At 46.5% G+C, this 27,450-nt stretch overlaps 1 protein-coding gene across 1 annotated transcript in view; it reads left to right on the forward strand.

Annotated features, from left to right (window-relative positions):
• Window positions 1-23,701, forward strand: part of asic2 (acid-sensing (proton-gated) ion channel 2) — a 222,012-nt gene extending 198,311 nt beyond the window's left edge. The window contains exons 2-10 of the mRNA XM_070848077.1: window positions 4,206-4,356; window positions 12,678-12,805; window positions 16,775-16,925; window positions 17,110-17,166; window positions 21,633-21,786; window positions 22,354-22,445; window positions 22,697-22,776; window positions 23,278-23,346; window positions 23,600-23,701. Of these exons, the coding sequence (XP_070704178.1) occupies window positions 4,206-4,356; window positions 12,678-12,805; window positions 16,775-16,925; window positions 17,110-17,166; window positions 21,633-21,786; window positions 22,354-22,445; window positions 22,697-22,776; window positions 23,278-23,346; window positions 23,600-23,701 (984 nt within the window). The remainder of the gene's footprint in view (window positions 1-4,205; window positions 4,357-12,677; window positions 12,806-16,774; window positions 16,926-17,109; window positions 17,167-21,632; window positions 21,787-22,353; window positions 22,446-22,696; window positions 22,777-23,277; window positions 23,347-23,599) is intronic.
• The last annotated feature ends 3,749 nt before the right edge of the window (window positions 23,702-27,450 follow it).

Here is a 27,450-nt window from a genome sequence, read left to right on the forward strand (position 1 = left end):
CTGCAGGAGGTCCTACATGACAAACAGACGAGGTCGTGGCAGCTCCAGATATTCACACCTGCAGCTGTGAATACTAATGACACCTGGTTTGTTGGTCAAAAGGCATTTTAATTGGCAGCACAGCTGCACGCTCTCGCTCGCAGGTTTGCTCTCAGACCTCCGGCCTGGATCAGGAGACACTAATGTGGTTTTGGCAGCAGCTGAGTTTGACTTCTGCGACACTTTACACAGTACAATGTTCAAAATGTAGCAGCAAAAACAAGAACTGACAGGAGCAGCACAGAGCTGTCCTGACGTGAACTGAAACTTTTGTTGAGCCGTGTGGTGGCAGCATATCGTTGATAACTGATTATAGATTTATGCTAAAACAGCAGCTGCTTAGTTAAACATCCAGCTGACACGGTGCAACATTAGTGTTCATTTGGACTCCTCACAGCTGCCAGTCCATTCTTTACGCTTAACCCTGTTTTGGTCTCCACCAGCTTCTTTGGCTGCTAAATGTTGGTTGGTGACAACAAAACTGTAAAGTTACTGGCTGTGAAAACCAAAACAATGAGCTAAAATGTTTTTATAAACTTTTTTATATTCCCCTGCTGCATGTTGTTTCTGTTTTTCTTCCTCTTCTGTCTGAACTGAACATATATATTTATCTATGATATCTATATAATATCTTATCCTATTATACTTAGTGATCGGAGCAGTTGTTTGCAGACACATATCGATCTTTGCAGCTTTACCGTTAGAAGAGATTACCCGTTATATTACAGCACCAAACACCAAATAATGAAATAACGGGGAGACGTGTGTCGGCTTGCTGGCATTGATTGAGTGCTGGTCGAGCACGAGTCATCACGCTCTTGTTTATTACAGCAGCTCTGCTTCATTGACTGAGATGACAACTGGGACAAACTTAACACAGAAAGTGATAGTCGATATTATCTATTTGCAATTTCTCCAGTGGAGTTTAAGTCTTCTTACCATTCCGTGTTTTTCTAGCCGGCCTATTCTACATTTTCTGGACACGTTTGAGAACTCATTATCTTCTCCCATCAGCTCCACTTGAGGTCAGGAGGGAAGTGAGGAAGCTGGAGAGACGGCGTCAGGGTCAGGGTCAGCGATGAGGATGTGCAGAATAACAGAACCCTACTGTCAAGGTTTTGTTAGTGTCTTTGTCATGTAGTGGCTGAGGAGGAGCTTTTGTGCCTGTCAGAGGTCTGATGGGATGTTGACCTAGCCCTGGTCCTGTCTGTCAAACACCATCAGTCTTGACAAAGAGGGGCGAGCAGAGTCCCCTTGAAAGCTCTTCCTCCCTACATAAAAAGCTCAGAGTAGACACTCGGGAGCCAATTGCTCAGAAAAGGAAGGAAAAAGTGGGGGAGGATCGAGTCCAATCTGTGCTTTCGTCACACACACACACACACACACACACACAGTGTAAAACAGAATAGCAAATGACTGTGGGGTAATGACACTTAATGCTACAGTTTCAGACCAATTAACCAGCGAGGGTTAAATGGAACACTTCAGTCTCTGGAGGGTTTGGACAGCCGCGTAAATGAAGTTCATCTGAGGCATCATTAGATTTCATTCAGGAGAAGCCAAGGTTATGTGGTCCATCTCGACACACTGTGTCTGCTAATGAAGCTGGGTGCTGTGCTGTGAGGACGTGGTTCGATCGGCAGGCCTCGGCAGACATGACAAATGAGTGTCGGACCGCCACCATATGGGACCTCGGAGACGACCGCGTGAGCGCAGAATAAGAAACAGGAGGGAAACCTGCCACATCTTGTACCTGCAAACGAGGAGTGATGGTGCCATGAATATTTATCTGCTGCCCTCTTCACTACGCTCCGGCAACTCCAACTGTGTCATTTATTTTGTGCAGATACATATCTGTCGGAGGCACTTCTGTTTAGCATAGGTGAATGAACCTGTAATGTGGCACTTCATATTCTTCCGATCCGCACCACCCCTGTGGCAGTACGGCATTAGATAGTCCATCAATCACGTCACTAAACCATCCATGAGAGGGCCGGTGTCAATACAGGGGGAGGAGCATGAAATGAAAAATCCATCCATTCCAGCAAAGAGGAAAAACTGCACTTTGCCCCCATTTTACCGTCTGTTTCAGCAACATGAGCGGTAAACACCCGGTCTGCTCTCAGTCCCTCAGACCTGAAGACTGAAGGCTTTCTGACTTGGCTCAGAGTTTGTAAGCAGACAGAGGAGGACAGTCAGTGCAGAGGAAGCAGAGATTAATAATAATCTCCGCTGACAGAGGCCCTGATGGACCACAATGCAGCGCTGTCAAACAATAACATGCTGTTTGTTAAGTAAAAGGCACAAATCCCATTGTTGTCGACTGGGGAGTCCCTGGATTCTTATGAACACTATTATAATTATCACAACACACATTTCTCCCTCCATCTACATAGAAGACAAACTGCTGTGTTAAAACCTTGTTGATAATGTCGCCACATTTACAACTTGAGAGCAGCCGTCATTGGTCGACTGTGTGATAAAGCTGGATATCACACTAGATAATGAACAATGAACTTAATTACCTTGAATAACAGGTGCAGGTCATGATCCGTCCTCGTGCATCTTTGAGTCCTAACAGGAGCGTTTGCCTGGCTGACCAAACAGGCTGCGTTTCTTCTTCTGCTGCTTTAAATGTGTCTCTTGGATGTACTTCCTGCTTTGTTGTGCTGCAGCTACAGACAGCAGCTAAAGTCAAAGTCAGAGTGTTTCTCCATCCCAGATGAACCTCTGGTCGTCATGGTGTTAAAAACCCTCTGAGCGGCTGACGTCTGGCCTGGTGCCCCCCCCCATTAGAGAATAATACTGATGTGCTGCTGGAATATACCACTGACAGTCTGCAGGGGGGCTTTTATTTTGAAAACTGAGTGGATTCTCAGAATCTTGAGTCCGTCAGAGACACTTCTGAAAGCACCGCGACGCTTCAGCAGGGATTTGAAGGGTCGACTGGAGCGGACGCCATCAGCTTTGGCGGCGAGAAGGCGGCTCAGACGCTGCCAGTGGGTCTGAGCCTGTAGAGGCCTGGGCTCTACTCCTCTTTCTTTGTAAAGAAACGACTCGTCTGCAGCTTTTTCTGTCCCAGCTTACATGTTACCAGGTAGTCAGAGATCAAACGTTCATATTTCCAGTTCAGACAGCGATCATGCTGTCACTTGTTTCAGTATTGAAGAGGTTTTTATGGTGATTACGACCTGAGTGGAGACGTCACAACAGTCTCAGGCAGAAAGAAACCTGCTCATGTGAGAGTGAAGGCTGATGCAGCTTTTAACACTGGTGGCCATCAGGGCAGCGTGTGTGTGTGTGTGTGTGTGTGTGTGTGTGTGTGTGTGTGTGTGTGTTAATGAAGACATTAACCATTACTCTGAAATAAAAGAAATAACTCCGTCAATCACTGCCAGCGTGATCACACATAAATTACTTTAATACTTTGAGCTCAGTTGATGCCTTTTTAGTGAAACATTGCTCGGCTTCTTGTCTGAGTCATAACTCAATTAAAAGAGACGTCACACACACACACACACAGAAATCAGAGCTACTTGTTCCCTCCTCTGATATCAGTCTTCGCTGTCCGCTGTGGATCGATGTCCATGAATCCACTTAGAAATGTTGTCAGGTGTTGTTACAGGACGGCGGTGGCTCAGAGGTGGAGCAGGTCGTCCGCCAATCAGAGGATCAGCTCCTCCAGCTGCATGTTGAAGTGTGAATGGTTGGTTGGCGACCTCCCATCAGTGTATGAGCAGTGTGAATGTGGATGTAGTGTTAAGACTGAGAAGAACACTCACTGTGATCCATTTACCATCTAAACATCAAATCGTCTGTGAGCTTTAAAACACGCAGACACACGGAAACAGAACACACATCAGACCGTTCACATGAAAAACAGCAGCCTGACTCATTCTACAGAAAAGAACGAGTGGCTGTCACCATCCCATAATATCCATGAAAGGAGAGCAAATGGAGGACAAGCTGCAGAGCGGTAAAAGGGTTAAGAACAGAAGGAGGAAACACAGATGGATCATGTTTAAAGAGTCACATGAAAGTCTTTAAACCTGTTAGTGTGTGTGTGTGTGTGTGTGTGTGTGTGTGTGTGTGTGTTGGGGCTAGCTCGTCCTCACTCATCAGGCCTCTCTCTCTCTCTCTCTCTCTCTCTCTCTGTCTCCTCTCAGGTGTTCACCAGGTATGGGAAATGCTACATGTTCAACGCTGCAGAGGAGGGGAAGACGCTCCGCACCACCATGAAGGGGGGGACAGGAAACGGACTGGAGATCATGCTGGACATCCAGCAGGACGAGTACCTGCCGGTGTGGGGGGACACAGGTAGGCGTGAGCACCTGCTCAGCTGTCGTGTTGGTGTGAAGCACACTGACAGGGCGACACGTGCGAAATGTGTCCTTCTCTTCTTTTCTCTTTCTCATCTCATGTGGCCATGAGGACGGCTTTTCACACTCTAAGACATGAGACCACTGTTGCCAGGTGACCGACAGTAAAAACAGACCTGTCATTGTGTGTGTCCTTCGGTACAAAGTCCAGAGGAAGCAAAAAAGGATTCAAATCTTTAGGAAACTTCATCTCTGGTACTTTATCTCTTGTCTATTGACTCCCTCAGTCAGTATTTAGTGACTTTATCTCTGCGCTTGATGTCAGAGGATTTTATCCAGGAGGCTGAATGGACCTCACACTTCTGTCACCCACCTATGAGTCAGTCTCTCACTTCTCCTGTAACGTCACATGAAAGGTATTTTACATCGACAGCCTCCCTCCTCCTTCCTTATTGTCTTCCTCTGATCTTAAACACATCAGGAATGCCATGGAACTATATACAAACAGAGGAAATACATAAATATTTGATTTTCTTACTCTTACATTCACTTTGAGACCGTGAAAATCAGATCAAGCATTTAAAACTTTCCAATTTCCCCAATTGAGATCCTCACTGAGCCTTTGGGCCACAATTCACATTATTTAATTTAGCCATAATTTACACAGAAATGATTCAGTGTCCTCTTGATGAAATCACTTCAGAGACACTTTCACACTCAAAAACGTATTAAATCTTAAATCAAATAAACTGTGTTAGATTTCAAGATGTGGGAGATTATTATTATCATCACCATCAGCTTGTGTTTCTCTGTTTTTATGATGATGTTGTCAGTTTTTCACACACTGTGGCCTGAACACATGAGGTGAGGCTGGTTTTTAGCTGAAGACCAGGTCACCTGGACTGAGCAGGTCAGCAGGTTTAGACACGTGTGTGTGTGTGTGTGTGTGTGTGTGTGTGCGTGTGCGTGTGTGTGTGTGTGTGTGTGTGTGTAAACCTGTTGAAGTGCAAGCGTTGGTTAACTGCAGACTCCTCTCCTGTTAGCCCAGAATAAATGATGCTACCTGGAACTAGACGTTCATTGTTATCGGAGCGAGTCTGGAGAAAAGGTCCAGCGACTGCAGCTGTGTGAAAGAACGACAGCAGAGAATGAGGAACTTTATCCATCAAAAGACAACAAGAGAAACTAGCAGACGGTGTTTTGTAGTTGGAACAGTCTCATTGTGATGCTCACACTAAACACTCTGGGTCTGTGTATCATCTGTTCCTTCACTTGTTTTTCAGTCAGTCGGAGAAACAATAAAATGGCTCAGCATCTGTTTTTTTCATAGAAAGTGAGGTTTTATTATTTCCAAACTGAACTGGGCAACTGGAATCTATTTTTCTTTCCTCTTAGTTGATTTTGTACACGTTCAGTATTCAGCACTGAATCACTTTGAATATTAAAGTGCACATTAACACCAGACCGCTCTGGGAGGTTGTTACCTGTGAAGATTAAGAACCACAGAGGGGTAAAAACAGGCTCACACTGATGATGGAGGCAGGTTAACACGGCTACAGCAGGTACAGCTGAAGACATCATCATCATCATCATCCTCATCATCATCATCAGATGTCAGTCTAAACCTGAGCAGCTAATACTGTGTACTGTAAACACAGTGACCCTTCCACCTCTTCATATTTATTCCAACATCTTTGCACTTGTCGCTGATGTTAACACGTACTCAGCACAGACGGGACATGGATTCTTTCTGTCTCTGTATTTATTGTGTCTAAAAACCACGAAGACACTTTAACAGCAAAGAAAAGTCGGACTCAGACTCTTTGTTTGTGTGGACATGTTCACTATAAAGCTGATTCTAATCCTGATTCTAGTGGTGGGGGCCTTAACCCCACCCCAGATCAAATTTAACTTAGTGGAGACGTGCAAACACGAGGCAGTAATTCTGGATTTATCGATTGGCCTTTAAACAGCAACAAATATCTTCTGAAACATTATCAGTGTCCATGTGGTGAAATCTAATACTCTTGGACCACACAATCCCTAAAAGGCTGATTTCTGCAGCATCGCTGTCCGGTCCGGTGTTACTGATGGCTGCTCTAACACTCTAACACTCGCTGATCTTAAAGCATTTCAAAACCCTTTCAAGTCGAGCACTCTTTGATAATCTGCATTATCAGACTGAATCAAATCAGCTGTTTTCATGGAACCCTGTTCAGCACAGAGGGACGTCACAGTGACAGTGAGAGGGGATGGAACTGTTCAACATTACATCATCAGGACCTTAAAACCACGTCTGTGTTTTACAGGCGACCAGGACGGGAGTCATGTGATCTCTTTTTGATGACCTCATCCAAACTGCAGCATGTTGAGCCAGTTGACGACCATAAACAGGACTGAGTGATACCAGAATATAAAGAGCTGCATTAACGATTATCACAATCAGCTGCTGTCAGTGTCAGAGATCCTGTTGCTGGTTCAGTGTTTTAGGGAGGCTCGCTCTCTGAGTGGATCCACAGTGGATCCACAGTGGAGCTCATTGAGCGGCCGGCTCACGTCTGAACCGGTGGGGAGTTCCCACAGCAGCCAGCAGATGGATGTTATTTACTCTGGGCTCAGACCTAAAGAAGGTCTATCATCAAAACATAAATGCCCTCAGCCCTCCTCATGCAGCTCCCTGCTCTGAGCTCCTCCTGGTTTTATTTCCGTGTGAACGGGCTTCTCTGCAGCCACCAGCCTGCAGCGTGTGGAGGTCGGTCTCCCAGCAGGCTCTGGGTTGCAGCGGCCTTGTTTGCCCCTGTGTGGTTTAATTAGCCCAGATGAGCTGAGTCAGCCTCAGCGGGGAGCGCAGTGTCTCCTCACAGAGCCAGACCCCTTCGCTGTAAGACACTCACTGCACAGGCACTCCTCACCCTCCTCCTCTCACCAATTACTTTCCTCCAACCAGTCCCCACACCTTCTCCTCTCCCGTGTTTCCTCTCATTGCCCATCATCCAGAGGCCAGTCGGTCTCTGGGGCTCTATTAGCACACTGCTCTGTCCAGCTGCAGGCCAGCTGTGACTCCTCCTCGTTTTATCTTGATGGACAAACAGAAATAAACAGCATTTTTCACAGTATGAGAAATGAAGACGGATAAAGTTTGAGTGGTGGAAGAAAACAGATGGCTTGTTGCCAGGATACCCAGCTTTCCCTTCAGTGTGTGGATGACCAAACTGCTCACTGATGGAAACAGTAAACAGGTTGGATGTGTCTGTCTGTTATTCCCATCCACACTGTGGCTGCTCAGAAGACACTTGCTTATTGAAGCAGCCTTAAATATGTATAGCGGGAGTGCCAGGAAATCAAAGCATGTTATTAGGACTCTGAATCAGGCTATTGTTGTGTTTTTCCATCAGGCTTTCATTATAAGAACACCAGCTGAGATGGAGAATGAGAAATGCTGATAGAGTTGTTAAAAAGAATTAAAGTAGCTCCCAGAACACGCCTGCAGATAAACAGTTGTTGTTATGTAAAACTTGTGTTTGCATCTGAATCATTAGTTCAGCTCCTGCTACACATCCACCTTGTTTGAAAAGTCATCTGAAGTTTCGGCCTCTCAGATTTCACGTACGTCAAGCTGTCTTGGACAAAGTTGTCTGTTTACACACTGGGCGGCCGACATGTTGGCCATCAGCAGCAGAGTGTTTGGAGGAAGGAGAAAAGCCCGTCTCACTGTCATCACGTTCAAGTTCCAACATCTCACACGTCACAAGGTTTTGTTTTAGATCACGTGAAGAAACTAAATTTTCCGAGTTCCCAAGCAACCAGTTAATTCGCTGTCACCCACTGTGTCTATTTTTAGCGTCGGCGTTGACGGAGTGATGCAGAATGGAAGAGACATGCAAAGAGTTGCATATCTAGAAATGAGTCATGGCATCGTTACGTTGAGTTTTCTAATGCCTCCCTTCTGCTCCCGTTCAGAACTATATGTCCCCTTCTGTTTCCTGCTTTCTGTCACTGTGCCATCCATCATCGCAGATCTTAGCTCCCACTTTATGAGGCAAACAGACGAGTAAATCCCGACAAACATTTGAGTGCAGTGCAGAAATGTGGCGGTTGCGTCTGCGCTCTTTGTGCCTGCTGTTATTAAATCAGTCGTGTTCTGAACAGCCTGAGAAGAGCCCGAAAGGACCAGAAGGACGTTTGTTCAACAACAGGTTGAACCAAACACAAAGTGGTAAGTCCTTCATCCGTCATTTATCTTTTCCACTCATGTCACTTCCCTTTGTGCTGATTGGTCACTGTGATGTTCTCCTGTGTTTGTGGGAAACGAGTGCTTTTACTTCTTGGAGACGTGAAGCTGTTCTCTCTGTGCATCACACAGGTTTTTACTTTGATGAGGACTAATGGCAGCCAGAGGAAGCTGTTTGAGTGACACGAACTGGCTCATGTCCCGCTCCTCAGAGGACTTTTTCAGTCTTGTTGGAAAATGTGATTTGTCTCTATGGCTGCACAAAGTAAATGTGCACCCAGCAGCAACATTAGATTAATGGCATTTTATGCAAATACTTTAAATACAACATGTTAGCCTGGCATAATGTGACAGCCTCTCTGCTGCAGCCTCGCTTTCTGAATTAGGTTGAGATTGGTGTAGAGCTCATCTAGGTTTGAAAACCATGTCTGAACTCCAAGTGTAGAGAGGGAATGATTAAAGAGGAGCCGAGCTGTAAATACAGGTGAGAAGTTAAATATGACACATCTCCACGACAACTGGAAAATGCTGGAAAGACTGTTTGAGCTCAGCGGTTTGTATTAAATCGCTTATAGTAAACTTCCCTCAAACAAGCTAAGCTAACACAGGGTGACAAAGCACAAGTGACTTGTTTCACACACAAGTGTACAGCGTTAGCATGTAGCGTTAGCATGTAGCACGGAGCCCTAAAACCCTTCAGTCTGGGGACCATGAATGTCTTTACAATAGCTGCTGAGATATTCTAGTCTGGACCAAGCCTGAATCTGAAGCCTGGCTAGTTATCTGTAATTTATGGAGAGCAGGCTGTTGCCATGGATAGGAGGCCGTTGCTATGGATTGGAGGCCGTTGCCATGGATAGGAGGCCGTTGCCATGGATAGGAGGCCGTTGCTATGGATTGGAGGCCGTTGCTATGGATTGGAGGCCGTTGCCATGGATAGGAGACCGTTGCCATGGATAGGAAGCTGTTGCTATGGATAGGAAGCTGTTGCTATGGATTGGTGGCCGTTGCCATGGATAGGAGACCGTTGCCATGGATAGGAAGCTGTTGCTATGGATAGGAAGCTGTTGCTATGGATTGATGGCCGTTGCCATGGATAGGAGGCTGTTGCTATGGATAGGAGGCCGTTGCTATGGATAGGAGGCCGTTGCTATGGATAGGAGGCTGTTGCTATGGACAAGAGGCAGGTGCTGTGGACAAGAGGCCGTTGCTGTGGACAAGAGGCCGTTGCTATGGACAGGAGGCTGTTGCTATGGATAGGAGGCTGTTGCTATGGACAGGAGGCCGTTGCTATGGACAAGAGGCCGTTGCTATGGATAGGAGGCTGTTGCTATGGACAAGAGGCAGGTGCTGTGGACAAGAGGCCGTTGCTATGGACAAGAGGCCGTTGCTATGGACAGGAGGCTGTTGCTATGGATAGGAGGCTGTTGCTATGGATAGAAGGCCGTTGCTATGGACAAGAGGCCGTTGCTATGGACAGGAGGCTGTTGCCATGGACGCAGTTCTGATCACTCTGGAGGAGCATATCAAGCCTTTAAAGAAAACATTACTCCATCAGTAAAGTAAAGGAGGTTTTTGTCCTGAGCTTCTGTAGTGTAAACAGTCAAATCATTTTTAAATCACTGAAATCACTTCAGAATGAATATGTTGTGTCAGACTACTAATTTCTGTGGTGAGTAGCAGTGTAATCGGCGGGATAATGTACAGCGAGCTGCTCGTTACTGTGAAATGAGCCCCAACAGGCTCTCGAATCCCCCTGAATTTATCCGTTACAGGCCGAGCCTGACAGGCTGGATGTGACAGAAACTGGAGAAATGTGAGATGGAGGAGAAGGAAGTGCTGATCCAGACAAACACGCCTGGAGTCGCTTGGCTTCTTCACAGCCTGCGACAACCAGGAGGAACTGCCAGATAAGATGTGGCGTTTTCAAAATTTGATATCCATAAATCAACATGCTTGCACACATCACATCTCTCATTTATCGCAGTCGACCCCCCACCTCCCCTCCCCTCCTCTCCCCTCCTCTCCCCTCCTCTCCTCTCCCATCTCCCTGAATCACTTGAGATGCTGAAGGAGATCGGAGGTGAAATCAGAACACTGACTGAATTTAGATTCAGATCTAAGCTGTGATTGTAGCTGCAGATAGCATCCTAATTTAGTCTCCCTCTTTTACTCCGTGGGGTCATCTGAGGTCAAATGAGCGCGATAGTGGTGATGAAATACGAAGTCACTCCAGACCTGTGGAGCCGTCTGTGACTCTGCTGAGGCCACGCTGACCTCCTGATGTGAGCCCCGTTTGTTCCTCGTTGTTTCGGACGCAGACACGGAGGAGGTCGTTGTCTGTTAATAAACACAGGAGATCTATCAGAGGACGATCTGCTCAGAATTGGAGCTCAAACAATTAATGGATTCAGAGATTAGACGAGTTCTGTTTCAAGCAAAAAATACCAAACATGTGACAGTCTGCTGCTTTTCCTGTTCTGACGTGCTAATACTCAGGCTGTCAGTGGGATCTGGACGTGTCTTCACACAGAACAAGACATCTGAAGACGTCACTCTGGACTTTAGGAAAGTGTGTTTTCTGACATTTAACAGACCAGTAAGAAGCTACTGCATGCGTGAATTAATTCTCAAAGACTGAAGTCCAACCATAATAGATCTAAAGTAGACCTGAGGATGAGCAGACTGAGCCCAGAAACCAGAAAGACATCACCAACACTGGCAGCAGCATAATGCAACATGAAATAACAAGCAGCCGCAGTGGAAGTGAGTCTTAAAGCGTCAGTACGCTCACACGAGGAGCCTGATGGATGGTCAAACAGCATCTGAAGCTTCTTGGCTCAGAAGTCATGTTCAGTGTGTTCGCAGCATTTCTAACCTCAGCCAGGATCTGCCAGGATCTGCCAGGATCAGCCAGGATCAGTCAGGAACAGCTAGGATCTGCCAGGAACAGCCAGGATCTGCCGCTCAAGTCCAGCCTCCGCCCGTGTGTTGGCTCGTGGCAGCGCTCCGGTTGACACACAGCAGCTGAACTAATAGACACGCTTCTGTTGGCGACACTAACTGGTCACCAAGAGCAGCATCGACACAAGCACATTAACGCACGTCTGCCTGAAAGGATGAAGTGGATGTTATGTTTATGTTCCACCGCCTGATGCAGTAGCTTCTACCTGGCTGAGCCAAGGCCCCTGCTGTTATAAAGACATGTAGTCTAGAAGTCTAATGTGCACCCTTCTAATGTGGTGCTGCTGATATTTTAGACCAGCTCCACTAAAGTTCATCTCCACCTGGTTTCTCCTGCTTTGCTGGAGCAGGACCACATTAGCAGGTCTGTGCTGGTTCAGATGTGGCCTGATTGGCCCCAGAGAACTAGATAACACCAGATGGCCAAAAGTATATGGACGCCCTTTGATGACCGGGAACACAAGCAGAACTCTTCAGCCAGTTCGGTGAAATGTTTCCCGACCACAAACTGCTGCTCCTTCTGTGGACGGACACACACACACACACACACACACACACACACACACAGCATATTTGATCCCTTCATCTGTTCCTTGGTGTGATTGCATCCAAGGTGTCACCACATCAGTCAGTGCAGATGTTTGATTGATGAGTTTATCTGATGGGGGGCAAAGCTTTGATTGAACGTCTGGGGGCATGGCGCTAAATGTGCGGACGTGGAGAGAGAACTTTATTGATTTCTTTCCTTTCCCATAATGTTAGGGCTCTCTTTGTCCTCGCCTCTGCGTGTGTGTGTTTGCATACGAGTGCTGTGAACGGCAGGATGAAGGTCCTTTCATCTCAGAAGTCAGCTCCGAGCCTTCCTCACTACCTGTGTTTGATGTCGAGACAAATGGGAGGGCACGTCTCTGAGAGCGTGTTGTAATAAAGTGTGGCTTTGACTCGAAAGCCCCAAATTCATTTGCTGAAGGGATGTTTCAAACAGGAAATGTAGTTTTTGCCTCTGTGCAGCAGAATAGTTTATCTGAACCAGTCAAAGACATTTAAGCTTTTTTTCCTTTTGGCACATTTCTGTTTGTTTCTAAATCAGCTAACTGGATCTCTCCGTCTGTCTTCCCTTCCAGAGGATACAGCCTTCGAGGCGGGCGTGCGGGTGCAGATCCACAGCCAGGCGGAGCCCCCGTTCGTTCACGAGCTGGGCTTCGGCGTGGCCCCCGGCTTCCAGACTTTTGTAGCCACACAGGAGCAGAGGGTATGTGTCCCTGACTTCCACTGATATACAGTTAATAGCTTTTTTTTTATCATTTCTCTTCCTTGTGCTGTTTTTCAATTCTAAACCACATGTTCAGCTTATCGCTCTGAGATAAAGAACCTCTATGATAAATAACTCGTCACAACAGGCATGATGGGATTGCATTTGTGTGTGTGTGTGTGTGTGTGTGTGTGGATGGTTTGCCACACTGTGTGTCCCAGTAGCCTTTGGACCCTCAGCTGGCCTCGTGGTCTCTTGGTGATTGTTGACTGACAAATGATAACTTCCTGCTCTATCAGTGGCGCTGACCTTGCCGGCAGGGAGGTGCTTCACCTGAACTCTGCCTCACTCAATCATCCTGAAGCTTTGCTCCATCACAAGGCCAATACTAAAAGCTGCAGGCCTCACAGACGTACAGCTGCAGATGTTTGATGTAAAAGCCTTTTCCTCTGTCACCACACATCCTCCTTTACAAGGTTGTTTCCCGCTTCTTCTCTTTTCCGTCCTGTTGGCTCGAGCTGCAGTGATGCAGTTAAAACACGACAGAGCTGCATGTCTCAATGTTGTGACTCTTCTCAGCCGTGTTAATTAGAATCCATTTTGCCAAGGTTATTAGTTCCCGTTCTCGTTGTCACTGTATTTGTCTCCATTCCTTTTTTCCCTGCTCTCCAGCCTCCTCCTCCTCTTTTTCTGCTCAGTTCAGCTTTTAGAAATATACTGTCTGTCTCAGTGGAGGTTGAGCAGACGGGTTTCTGTGGAGGTAAATTCATTTCACTCTCACTTTTAAAATTGGCTCCGTCTCCAGCATATCAATGCATTTTCTTTTGCCTTGGCAACCGCCGGCAGTCATTGAGTGTGAGCCGACACTTAAAGCTGCCATGATAATAATTCTGGCCACTTGGGGGCGGCGGAAACAAGCTGTGAGCGCAACACAGGCTTATTAACAGCTTCTAAATTGATATGGGAGCTCATTAGCAAACAGTTGCCTCTTTACTCATCCAGCAGATGCGGAGCAGCATTTACTCTCATTTGGAGTCAGTCCACCTGGCACCCGGGACAATATTCCACTAAATATCTTGAGCCACTCAGTGCTCGATATGTCCACCAGCTAGTTGCTAACTGTCTGATGTGCTGGGCAGGTCGTGTTTGGTGGGTTTCTAACTTAGTGCAGCCAAAAACAAAACCATGAGAGCGGCGACAGTGAACAAATCAGAGACGAGTGATCACGTGTGGTTTCATCACTGCGAGCAAAGATCGTAGCCACTGGAAGTAATCAGGTTACAGTCGACTTCACCGCTAATCTGATCTCTAAACATCATGTGAAGGAGAAACCAGTTTCCTGTAATCAGGGTTGTGGAGGATGGGGGGGGGGGGCTCTAAGAATCTAAACCAGTCAGTTTCAGACACATTTCACGCTCACCTGTCGTTGAAATGAAGGATTTCCAGAAGGCTGGTCCATATGAGCACATCCTGCCTGCTTTCTAAAGAACATGCAAACACACTGAAAGAGAGTTCAGAAAGTTCAGTTTGAATTTCTTTTGTTCAGCAGCTGAAGTTCCCCTCACTTCATCTCAGCTCAGCGTGGTGCTGCGGTGCCGACAGTCACCTCAGCGGTAGGCAGGAGATCTATCCAGAGATGGTTAGGCCTCCTGGGTAATGAGCCTCCAGGGTTTGTGTCTCTGCTCATCCGTCAGCCCAGTTGTGTGACTGGCAGGGTGAGGACATCCCTCCCCCTGCTGCCTGCTGGGAGAACACTGCCCCTCTCCACAAGCCTTCGCAGTGGGAAACACAGCAAATTTAGCTCCAGTTAATTAATTCAGAGCTGCACTTTGTAGCAGAAGAGTGGGAGAAACCCTCCTGATGTGAGATGTTCCCTCCTGTCTCTTCAAGCTTCATCCTCTGTAGAAACCCCGAGGGCACTTAAATATGTCCAAAGAAGATTAGGAAAATGATGACTGGGCAGAGTGTGTGGGGCGAACGTTTGGGAGGGGGCCTTCTGCAGCGTGTTTAAAAAAAACCTGGTGATTAGTGGGTCTTTATAATGGATACCAATCAGTCTGCCTGTGAAAATGACTTTGACAAAGGGTTTAAATGAACTCATTTTGGCTAATAATGTTGGGCCCAGATCAAAGCCACTCAATCAAGTGAGCTAAAGGCACACAGTCTATAGCGAGGGCTGAATGAGTCCTCACACGCAGGCAGGCAATTTTAAATTTAAGCTCTTCCAGATATAGAAACTGCACTTCTGCAGGCTTTTGACTGAAGCTAAAAGGACACGGTGGTCCTCCTGAAAAAGTATTATTCCTTGATTCATGCTTGGGGTCTTTGTATTTCCCCTCAGTTCTCTGATGCCAAAGAAAAAGCCCACAGCAGGGTGCCTTCTTCAGAAATGTGGGGTTGCTTCTGTACACTGATTTGATATTGAGGTCCAGCTCAGACCAGCACTCCTTGGTTCCTCTTCAGCTCGCTCAACCAGCACTAATACAATAACCTTATTAAGACCAAGCCTCCTCTCAGATCCAACTTTCTCAACAATGTCCCTCGCCGACCAAAGTGTAATGCCTAATTAAAGCATTTCCGGGGTGTAACAGGGGAATGGAACATTGATTAATAACGTGCTGAGTGGGCCACAGGCCTCGGCTCTTATTAGATAGACCGTAATCAGGTCAGCAGGTTTCAGCACAGTGAAAAGTGATATTGAGCACCTTGGATTATCTGATTACAGAGAAATAATCAGATCTGGAATCAGCCACAGCTGACTCTAATTAGGCCAGAGGTGAAGATTAGCTGAGGTATGACGGTGCTTTTAAAGGTTAAGGTTTGCTGAGAAGAACCTTTCTGAAGTCTCCTAATGAAATTAGTAGAAGTCTGGATGTCGCCATCAGGCAGAGCACGTCTAACTACCGCAGCCAGAGCCTTCAGGACGTTGAATATTCAGCATGCTAGATTGTGTTTGAACCAATTGTCCTAAGTGTTGGTGAAGCGATTGTATCTGCAGACCAAAAGCATTCAGCTCCTCAGAAGCAGAGACACGACGGCGGCTGATAGAAGGAGCTGGGCTTCACATTCTGTCAGTGCTAACAAGCAAACCGTGGCCAGATTTCACCTGGCAGGACGCTGTGTTTTGCCTCATCCAAAAAAAATGCTCTTTGGCAGAGGAAGCGGCCTCGTGTGGGATGCATTGTGATGAGAATGAAGGGAACTGGAGGACGGGGGGGGTTGGTGATGGCTACTGAGAGCTCGGCTAGAGCGCGCCGCCTGTGTTGTGCGGCAGATGGGCCTCCACGCTGCTCGGCCCGGTGTCCCTCTGTCCTCATCTGCTGTCCCAGTCCTCAGAGCCGCAGGAGCAGGAAGAACATTTGGAGTTTTTGTGTTCCCGTCGCCGGGTGTTGTGGGATTTCTCAGACAGACTCTGCCTATCTGTTGAATTGTTTTCCACAGCGCCTGGTTTGTGCCCAGGCTCTTCTGCCTCTCCGATCTGGCCGAGTTTCAAGGGCTAAAGAACCCGTTTGGAGAGCTGCTGTCAGGATCTGTCCACATTTTGGACTTAATACATGGATTTTCTCTGTGTATCTGTGCGTACAGGGTGTGTGCAAGTCTTAAAATTACAGATTCTAAAAAAAACAAAGCACCAAAAAGGCCTTAGAATATTTCTTGTTGCTTGCAGTGGAGTAACATTAGCTCTAAATGTTTCCTGTATGAGGCTGCAGGCTGTTCCTACAGCAGCTACAGCTAACCCTAACCCTAACCCTTTATTCTGTACAGCTACTGAATAAATGTAATAAATTCATGTACTTAACAAATAATCATAAGGCCTTTTGCTCCTGTTGGTTCTCTGCCATTCTTTGATGGCCATGACCATGAAAAGTATTAAATGAGCTCTATATGATACTAAAACTGAAACCCTGCTGTGTGTGTTTGAGAGAAACTGCCCCCCCCAATAACCCCACTCCCCCTCTCCCCATGCAGCTGACCTACCTGCCTCCCCCGTGGGGAGAGTGCGAGTGGAGGGCTCTGGAGTCCGGCTTTTTCCAGGTCTACAGCGTGACTGCCTGCAGGATCGACTGTGAAACACGCTACATCGTGGAGAACTGTAACTGCAGGATGGTGCACATGCCTGGTGAGCTCAGCTGCTGCTCTCGTCTCATATTAGCATGTTAGCATGTAAAAGCTGGGGGTTCTGTGTCCGGTGCTGCACCTCACACATGGGTTCCAGCTTCGTCCGACTGTGTCTAGTGTGTTTGTAGAGAACTTCATGTCTGAACTGTGCCTCTGGTCCTCTAATGGCATTCAAACTGTTTCAGGCGATGCTTCGTACTGCACACCTGAGCAGTACAAAGACTGCGCCGAGCCTGCTCTTGGTAAGTCGGCATAAACACACAACCGCCTGGGCACGAGCCGGGGGGGCACACACAGCCTGTGTTCTCTGGTTTACATACCGTTATTTGCCTCTGTGAGGATTAGGATTAGCCTTTTTCCTGTTGGTACACAGCTTTAATGCTAAACCTTCAGAAATGAGCAACATGGGAGAGATGTTTAAGCTTGAGATGAATCAGCTGAGGAGCAGCTACAGTTTATCATCATGAAAGCCAAAAGCACCGTGGTGGGACACAGTCTACCTCAGGAACCGAACCCAAACCCCGTCAAGAAGTCTGTGTGCAGGCGCACCACCGCTCTGCTAATTGGAGCGCAGCACCTCCAGTGTGCTCTATATTTGGGGGAAGGTGGATGTGTCACCACCGGACTTGATTTATCAGGAGAACAGGGCTGATCTCAATATTTCCTCTCAGGTGTGAAGGGCTCATCAAGTCTGTAACCAACATCGGGGCAGTCAGGGCTGTAGTGTTAGAGTTCAATTTAATGGATGGATGCTCACACAGATAATGGCTCACATTTCCTGCTTTCAGCTAAATTATCCAGCCAGGTAAGAGGTTCTGCAGCCGTCACCTGTTCCTCCAGACTCAAGATTTTATGTTCACTTTGATGAAATGTTGGCTCATCCAGCTGTTTTAAGATATTGATCTAATTTTCTTTGTTTTGGCCTTTTATGAAACTGCTCTAATGTCTCCGTGTAATATTTTACCTTTTGTCAAAGCTGAACACTCAAGAGAGACTCATGAAAGTCAGATTAGACGTTTCTCTGTGATTTGATCTAAATTAGATCCTTTGTGAGTTTAAAAGTCGGGTTTTCAGCCTCCTAAAGGGGCAGGATCAAACGGGGTCACATGGAAGGCTGGAGCCTCTCCCAGCATGCATTGTGCTAGAGGTGAGGCGCCTTAATTATGTAAAAAAATTCACAGACGTGTTTTTCCATAAAGGCACCAAAGACTTTGGTGTGAAGAGCTTTTCCTCCGGAGCACGTTGTTCCCAGTACGACAGTGTTGGTGTCTCTGACTCATTTACACATGTCGTCTTAATAATCGCTGGAGAAAGATCTGTTTTATGAGGCGAGATGGAGAGTGTGAACATTGTGGACGACGCTTAGTCTGTAATTATACCTCTGCATATGCGTATCGGCGCTTCGGTGGAGATTCCTCTGCGATTGGTCCTCTTGTGTTTTCTCCTACTCGTGGAGAAAACATAAATGAGGCTGAAAACAGACTCTGAGTGGTCGTTGAGTAACACACAGCCAGCAGAGCCTTTCCACTGCAGACCTTCTGTTCACCTCGGTCCCTGCACAGCGGTAGGCTCCTCTACAGTAATGAGACAAGGCGACATAACACCATTAGTTTCCTGGATTTAACTCCACTTCTGTAACTGTGTATCACTAAATAAATGAATGTTAACACAGTTACTGCAGGGGAAACAACCACAGCGGGTCTGTCTGTCCTCGTTTACCTTCTGGATGGGTTCCCTCTTCCTTTAATCATATTCAAGCACATAAACATGCCCTACATTTGGATTTCTCCACCATAAAAGAAATCCCATTCACCTCCATTGTGTTGTGATGTAGTGAAGGAGAAAATAAACTGAACCGTCTGCACGACTAGATTCTCTGTCGCAAGCAAAAAACATGTGTTTGTACATTGTAGAGGCTTCATTCAAGTGTTGACCTCCTGCATTGTCGTTTAAAAATGATCCCATATTTGATAGGAATGAATGAGGCCGCTGGTCGCCACATTAACTCTAACACACACACACTAAAGGCACAATCAGTGAAACCAGTAATGCATTAATAATGAGCTGATTCTACAGCACGCCAAGTGGAGTGTGACCTCGTCGACCTCAGCTGGTGACCAGTGGGAGTTAAAGCAACATCAGAAAACACTTCGCTCAGTCCTCACCGAGGAAGATTATATCTGAAAAGCCAGAAAGGTACAAAAAAAACGTAGCCAAGGCAATCAGCATGAAGGCAGCAGGCTCCCACAGCAGAGGAGCATCCATGTAGCTGCCTGGAAACCACACGTTCTGCTGCAGCAGCGGTGAAGGCTGCTTTGCTCTCTCTCTCCTGTAATTGGCTTAATTTTTGGAAGAGCGAGGCTTTCACAATACCCGCACACGCTCACTCAGCTTGGATCATTGAATGCAAATGAATTTGTGCTTTTGAACTTGGTGCCAATTTGCTGAACCCACCAGAGAAGATTTCACACGGCAGAGCTGATTGGATTCTTCTCCGTCTGTAACTGTGTCACTCAACTTGTGGAGATGCCGCCGAAAATATGTTTAATAGGAGGAGGCTGCAGCTGCTTCTGTGAACAACTAGTTTATGCAGTCGTTCGCTTTTGAGGAAACAGAGATGGAGCATAATTACACACCAGGCAGAAAACTATTATCTCCAATTGTTGTTATAGCTGCTAACCAGAAGATTGCAGCTGGCAGCGCTGTGCTGAATAGGTGCTTATATCACATGTCTTCCTGTCAGAAAGACGTCTTTATACTTTTCATCAGTTGGTATTAGCAGCTAGTTATGTGTTAACATTTGGAAAAAGACCAAAGTTATTAGGAAGAAATGTGTTATGGTAATTTGATCTTTTAGATTTGGGAGACAGAGTGAAAGCAGTGGACAAAGGTGAGAGGCTTAGAGAGAGAAATCAATCATTTGAATGCACGAGGCCTTGCTCCTGCGTATCCAATAGTGTCTCATTTGAATAAAAATAAGAGACCACTGAGAAGCCATATTGAATTTCCTTTTGCAATTACGTGACTGTGTGGCCCTGCCGGCTATTAGTGCACCGTGGGGGATAGCTGCCTCGTGCTCTGTGATCTACAGAGTTCTCTCACAGAGAAATAAGCCTGATAACATTAAGTTCCCCTTTCCTTTCTATTTAGAGAGCCGGTATGAAAGGAGGTTCGTACAGGGAGATTTCAAATTCGAAACGTGAGGAGAGGTCCGAGGAGAGGAGTTTTTGTCGGTGAGAAAGGACTCGTTGGTCTCTGGTGAAATTAAATGAGATCTATTTAAATTTCGCAACTTCAGATATTCACACTTCAGCTTAAGAAAGTGATTTGGGAGGCGTGTGAGCAGCCGCGGTGCCAGAGAAGCTTTTGACGGAGCTATATTTGAAAAGCTTGTGTCGCTCAACATTACGGTCACTGGGAGGGAGGTGGTGCTGAGAAGGAGGCTGTGGGCTGAACACCATCCCGTGCGTTCAGGGTGTTTTCGTGTGGTTTTCTGGAGTCAAACTGCCAAAGCGAAGCCGTCAACAGAGTCTGGTGTTTCTGCAGCAGGACTGAAGGCTGCTTCAGGCTGCGCTTGTGTTAAATGCTTTACATTCTCTCCTCTGTGACTCTGATGACATTGACTTCTACTGTCTTTAGGGCTTTTAATGTGAAGGCCGGGCTCAGGACGCAGTATGACTGAGGCCACGTGTGCAGTCATGTGCGATGTTTGTATGTCTGTGTTTGCAGGTTTGTGACCTCAGATTAAAGAGATGCTAGATGCATCTTCCTGCGGTTCTCTGAAGATATGAAGTCCTGACGCTGTGCCTCAGGCGTGTTCTTCACTGTGAGCACGATAAGCTTTAATGTTTATCAGCAGTGAAGAAGCAGTGACGTACAGCTGGAACTAATGCACTACAAAGATGTGGCCAATTAAAAGTAATTAGCTGTGGCGGGTATCTGAACCATTATTGCAACCAAACATAATGTTATTCCATATTAGCAAGGTTGTGTTTCATTAGTGTTACGATTTACATGGAACACAAATGACTTTAACAAACTACACTGTTGGAATAATTGTTCAACACCCCCAGGTTAGTTAAAGCCTGAATACACAGTTTGCAGGTTAAGTTTCACTGTGATCTGTTCGGAAGAGTTTGATCAATAACGTTGAGAGGATATAAACTTTATTTATCAAGAATAAATCACATTGTCACAATCATTTCATGAGAAGAGGTAAAAAAAACATTTTAGTCCAACTTTATGGGCAACAGTGTAGATTTCCATTCAGGCTGAAATTCTCAATTAATTAAAAGTGAGAAACTGGAACCACCAAACTTCTAAAACCAATAAAAACATTTAGGACAGAAATTGCTGTTGCAGATTTTCCTCCAGTGGATGAAATGGACTCATTTATGATTTCTACAGAGACTAAACTGTGAAACTTAGAAGCAGGGAAACCCATTAGTCCACACAATAATGACTTCATGTCTCAAGTCATTGGCCTCCACATATCTGCAGCATTCAATGTAAGAGCAGCTCAGTCCAGGCAGAAGTTCTTGTAGGTGAACTGTAGTCAGACGTGCTTCTGGATGTCGGTGCGTCTGAGAAAAGTCTCACTTTCTATCTCTCCCTTGTGTTCATCATCCTCAACCCTTCCTCCCACATCTCCCTCCATTTCACGCCCCTGTTTTACGTTCCCCCCTCTCCGCCCCCCTCCTGCGAGAAGCTAAGCTGTCGGCCGTGGAGAGCAGTAACTGCATGTGCAGGACGCCCTGCAACATGACCCGCTACAACAAGGAGCTGTCCATGGTCAAGATCCCCAGCAAGACCTCGGCCCGCTACCTGCAGAAGAAGTTCAACAAGTCGGAGAAGTACATCACGTGAGTCACCGCGTTCAGCTGCACAGTTGGTAACCAGCAACTACTAGTAATACAAACAGCAAGGGATTATTAAAAATAACTTCAGCCAACAAGCATGTCTGCACAGATTTGAACCAACACGGTCTTATTTACTGTTCCTGTTCCTGAGAAGAGCAGCTACACCAGTAAACACACCAGTTCTTTGCATAGTTTACCACATTCAGGCCATGAAATAGAAAAAAAACCAGTAAATATCCAGGTCCTGCTGAGTGAGACGTGCATGTGGGTTGGAAACAATCAGCGACCTCCACAATTCATAAAGTATCTTATTAGTATTCTCTGATTTTGTTTAAACCGAGACATTGAAGAGAGAAGTAATGAGGAATCGTTCATGAATGAGGTCCAGTCAGACACAGAAGCATGAGACCAGCTCACATTCACTCTCCAGTCGACCTTAAAGAAGAAGAAGAAGAAGAAGAAGCTGAGCCTGTTTGCTGCCCCCTCTGTCGTCCTTTAAGCGAAGGTTTCTCAGAGCTCACACACAGCGGCTGTTTCCTGACCGACTGTTGCTCGTTGTTTCTTTTTCAGGGACAACATCCTGGTGCTGGACGTGTTCTTTGAGGCTTTGAACTACGAGACCATCGAGCAGAAGAAAGCGTACGAGGTGGCAGGTCTGCTGGGTGGGTTGCTCTTCTTGAAATGATGTGATTTTAATTTGACAGTGTTGTCAGATGTTCCTGCATCAGTGGAACTAATCATGACCAGTCTGGTGTTAAAGGCGGGGCTGAACAGAATTAGTTCCTTTCAGGACACCCTGGACTGTTTTATTGTGCCACAGCCACTAATGACATGATGGATGTTTGAGATGTGCAGTCTTACGGCTTTAACAGACTCTTGCCCCCCCCCTCTCTGTGCGGCTGTGGACGTCCAGGTGATATCGGCGGTCAGATGGGTCTGTTCATCGGAGCGAGCATCCTCACCATCCTAGAGCTGTTTGACTATGCTTATGAGGTCAGTGTGATCACACTCAGTGTTTGTAGGTGCAGTAGACTCAGTCAGTGTCCTCGGTGAAGAGCGGGGGCTCTGAAGGCCGACAGCAGGAACAGTGTCGCCGATGCACAGAGCAGATAAGAGCCGGATGAAAGAACGTGTGATGGTGTTTTTCCATTAGCTTTGCCTCACTGTGTGCCTCACTGAGTGCCCCTCTTTAGAGCCCCCTGTGCTGCTTTTACCTGCACAGGGTTCTGACAAGCACATGATAGACTCTGCCCCCCCTGGGGTTTGGAAACACACAGCAAAAGGCACTTTTAGGAGAGTTCTTTTCATTTTAATGGTCACAGTTGAGAAGTGGTGATAAGAAATGAACATAAGCAGTTCAAGAGAAACCTTTAACAGGTTTCATGCTGAAATAATTGTGATAATGCTGCTGTTGCTACCCACTTATCTTTTACTCTGAAAATAAACGTTCCTGGTGGAGCAGAATGAGTCTCTGACGTGTTTCCTGATCGGCAGGTGGTGAAGGACAGACTACTGGATCTACTGAGCAGAGAGGATGAGGAGGAGAGTCACGCAGAGGATGTGGTAAGACTCGTTAGTCTTCTTCCCAGAGCTCTCGGTGAAACAGGAGTGTGTCGACTGTCATTTCACTCTGATCGCCCGTATCAGACTTCCCTCGACGCTACACCTCCACACAAGCGAGCAAATCAACGACAGGATCCTGCCAAAGTGTCCGAGCACTATAGAGCACTATATACTGTGTAATATAATGTTAGCAGCTCTGTCGTCACCAATGTTCTCTTTGTGTCTCTGAGACTCCTTCAATGTTTTTTCCCAGAGTTCCTGTGACCCGGTGGCAAACCACTCGGAGTCCATCAGCCACACCGTGACCGTCCCTTTGCAGACGACGCTGGGCACCCTGGAGGAGATTGCCTGCTGAGGCCGCCCCCCCTTCCCCTCAGAGCCACACGCATCCAGAGGCTGCCTCCACCGGGTGGCGCTACATCCTCTGTTAGGGCATCCTGTGGGACCTTAACAGGGGAAGGGAGGAGATGAGGACAAGAAGAGGGGCTGGTCTGAGGACAGCGCTGCGCTCTGTCACACCGCCCTGTCTGAGGCACTAATGGGGATTAAGGAGCTGTCGGCCGGACTTATCGGCCCCCTCCGTCACCCTGCACTGTACTGTGGTGGGAGGGAGGCCGCCACGCTGCCAGGCCTGCGGTCTGTGCCTCCGCATACACGCACACTGAACATCAGAGACTGGGTGGGGCAGCCGCCCACGAGGGGGGCTCATCCCTGTGCATCTATGTAACAAACACATTCGTATGTCGGTCACTGCCAAATGAAGTGTACAAAGTTGGTTTTGAAGTGTCCAAACTGCATGCGTCGATCTATCTTGCTCTCTTTGCTGCCGGACTGCAGTGTTGCTTTACTGTCCGTGTGCCATCTGTCTCCTTCCACAGGACGGGCGCCGCCCACACATCCAACTTCGAATGTACAGAGTGAACATACGGTTGTTTTACAATCATAGTTCGGATGTGACCAGTCCTATTCTAATGAGCAATTTATTATTTCTTCTTAGTCCTTAGTTATGTTGAAGGGGGGGGGGGGCTTGGTGATGAATCAACATTACTGAGAGGAAAAAACAAACTACTACTGAAATCTGAACATATTTTTCACCTGTCAGTCTCTGTTTAATCAGTTTACTAAGAGGCATGTTTGCTACCAGGGGTGCTAAGCTGTTCCCTACAGACGTCTTTAAAGGGATGTCATACTTGTACTGTTAATTTATGTGAAAAAATGACTGGCTCCTGGCTGCTGCACCTCACCACGGCACCCGGTTAAGTGAGGTGGAATCTGAATTTATCTGCCTGCCAGACAGCAAACCGTGTAAAAAGTGCTGCAGTAAATGAAAATGCCCAGGGTGTTGTTAAGGCATTGTTTCATTAAGAGCCTGTCAGGGTGATATTTCAGACAGATATTACTACTTCATCAAGGATGGCATCATCTTGTCCTTCACCACAAACCTGCCCCGTCCATTTTAAACCAGGGGGGTTCAGCCAGGATACAGGGTCTCTGCTGTGTTATGGTGTAAATATGTGTTCTTCTCCTCACTAAAAACGGGTACCACGCAGACATGCCTGAAGCAGGTCTCATTTAAAAAAACTCCAGTGAGGACTGTTTCTTCATGATGTTCCTCAGTAGGTGTGAATGTTACGTAAGGGGCCGCAGCATTTCGGGGCAGCTGAATGTCACTGTGCTGTGAGCAGCAGGTTCAGCTGAACCCTCGGTGTCCTCAGAGCCGCCGGTTACAGTCAGTATATACGGCTTTACACCAAAAGCTCATGTGAGACCACGAGGGAGATTTAGCGTATCTGAGTTTTCTAATTCTAGTCATGGTCTCACTGTCATCACGGTAATGTACATTACAGGTAGGAATGAATTCAAGTGCTTTGTGAGACTGTTTGAATCATGATTTCCCATCTGTGGCTTAACCTGCTGTCTGTGTGTTCTGTCTCATGTTGTGGCTTCAGACGAACACGATCTTCAGCCGACCTGTGAGATGAACACTTCTCACTTCTCTTGGTGGCAACACTGGCTGTTTATTCTCTACTTTGGCTTCAATTGTTATCGCAGGACGGCGTTTTCTCATTTTGTGATGCAGCATACAGTGTGTGTTTTTAATGTGAAACAATTAAATTAAAGCGTTGTTTTGCAGTGGTGGCATCCTGTTGTGGACATCCTAAACAAGGCAAGTTCATCTGAATCGCTTCTTTCAACAGGAAGAGTCTTCAAACTGCTTTACATGATGTAAGAGAAACACAAGATGCTCAGCATGCTAACAATTAGCTCCGAACACAAAGTACAGCTCAGGCTGATGGAATGTCATTTATTAAATAAACCCAGTTATTGAACAGATTAAAAAATAACCAGATGATGCTGCAAGAAAAAAGTCAGAGGATCATCAAGTCTTTGTTCCAACATGGAGGAGAAGTGAGAGGATCAGCAGGAGGAGGAGGATGAGGAGGGTGAATCCTACCAAACATTTATTTTCTGGGGACCATTAAAGCCATGAGAGTTTTGGACTCACAGACTGACTCTGGTCGTGACTAAACACAATTTAGAATGAATCAGACGATATAAATAACCTGAAGCTGAATAAAACAGAATGAAGTGAGAGATGAAGAGACGGCACCAGATGGATGAACATCAGAGCCTCGGTCTGAAGGAGTGTGTGACCCCGACAACTGCAGAGAGAGCCGGAGAGCAGAAAGTCTTTCTGAATCAAACGTACAGCGGTGTGGTGAGGTGCAGCTTCTCTCTGACACTCGTGCTACGAGCTCTTAATATTGGCTGAAGTGATTACAGCAGCTGGATGACGGAGAGTCACAGTTTCACGAACTGAGTCTCGTGCTGTTGATCGTGGTCGCTAATGGATGTTCTGTGTGCCGACAGCGACGAGTCCTCACAGTTCCTTCAGTTAACTATTGTAGAAAGTGAGTTTGCTTTTCTTATATTAATATTCTACACATCGCCAGAGTCTCTTTATGTGGAAGCTGCTGCAGGCTGGGGTTCAGCCTCGGTTCAGTCTCACTTCATTTAGCAGATATTTAGCAATGGAAATTGCCTGCAGGTCAGCCATAGTGCATCAGCAGCTCACTGTAAACATGCAGGATGCTTTAGTGGACTGGAAACTCACACGGCAGAGGTTGCATAAGAACTTAAAAGAGCATTGCAGGGATAATAAGATCAAATACCCGAGTGCGTCTAAGTGTTTCATAAATCAATTCATGTGCAGGAAGACAAAAACATTGTGTTCAGCCAAAGACAAAGAGGGAGCTGGGGTGTACAGCCAGAGTCCAAGTCAACACTTAGTACCTCTGCGTCCATCAGGAGCCTCTTCCCTCCCTGTTTCCACCGTTTGGGGGGAGATGCAGATATTTGTGCTCCGCTTTGTTCAGTTTGCAGTAATCATTTATGACTGAGGTCATTATTATTTATGACCTAAGTTAATAACTGTGGATGTCAGTGGTGGAAATACAAGAAGCTGCTTTAGGATCCGTTAGCAGAAGAGAAGCTCTTTTATCTGAAGGATTATTGTGTTTGTAGCTGCAGAGCTTAGAGCTAGAACCACGTTTACTGACCTGAGCCATCGACCCCCGGATACACCTGTCTGTCTGTCTGTCTGCCTGTCTGTCTGTCTGTCTGTCTGTCTTATTACTATGTGTTTCCATATGTTCCATTATAATGTAGAAACCTGTGCAAACATAATCCAGTTAGTCTTTTTGTAGATAAACTATTTGTTTAATCCATAAAAAGTAAAGAACTATGTGGCTGAGAATCATCGAGGACTAAGAGAACCTGCAAGTTTGAGAAGCAGCCTGTGAATTTGTGTCACTTTGTGTAGATAATTATCTAAATGATTAGATCAGCTCATCTGGTATCTCATCTGGTGATGGCCTCCATCAGCTGTGCAGGTCATGCACATGCAGAACCACTCAGCACCTCGTTCGCAGCGTGTTGCCAAAGCTGCGTCCTCAAATTCAGTTGGGAAACATCTTTCTCTTTCCTCCAAACTGAGCTGCTGTGCCGTGAAACAGGTGATGAGAGCTGACAAGGAGCTCCCTTCAGTCCATTACTCACTGCTGGGTTTCATTCTTGCTGCCTGGTGTCCTTGGTTGTGTTTCA

Source organism: Pempheris klunzingeri, chromosome 17 (genome assembly GCF_042242105.1).
Source record: "Pempheris klunzingeri isolate RE-2024b chromosome 17, fPemKlu1.hap1, whole genome shotgun sequence".
In the NCBI taxonomy this organism is placed as follows: Eukaryota; Metazoa; Chordata; class Actinopteri; order Acropomatiformes; family Pempheridae; genus Pempheris; species Pempheris klunzingeri.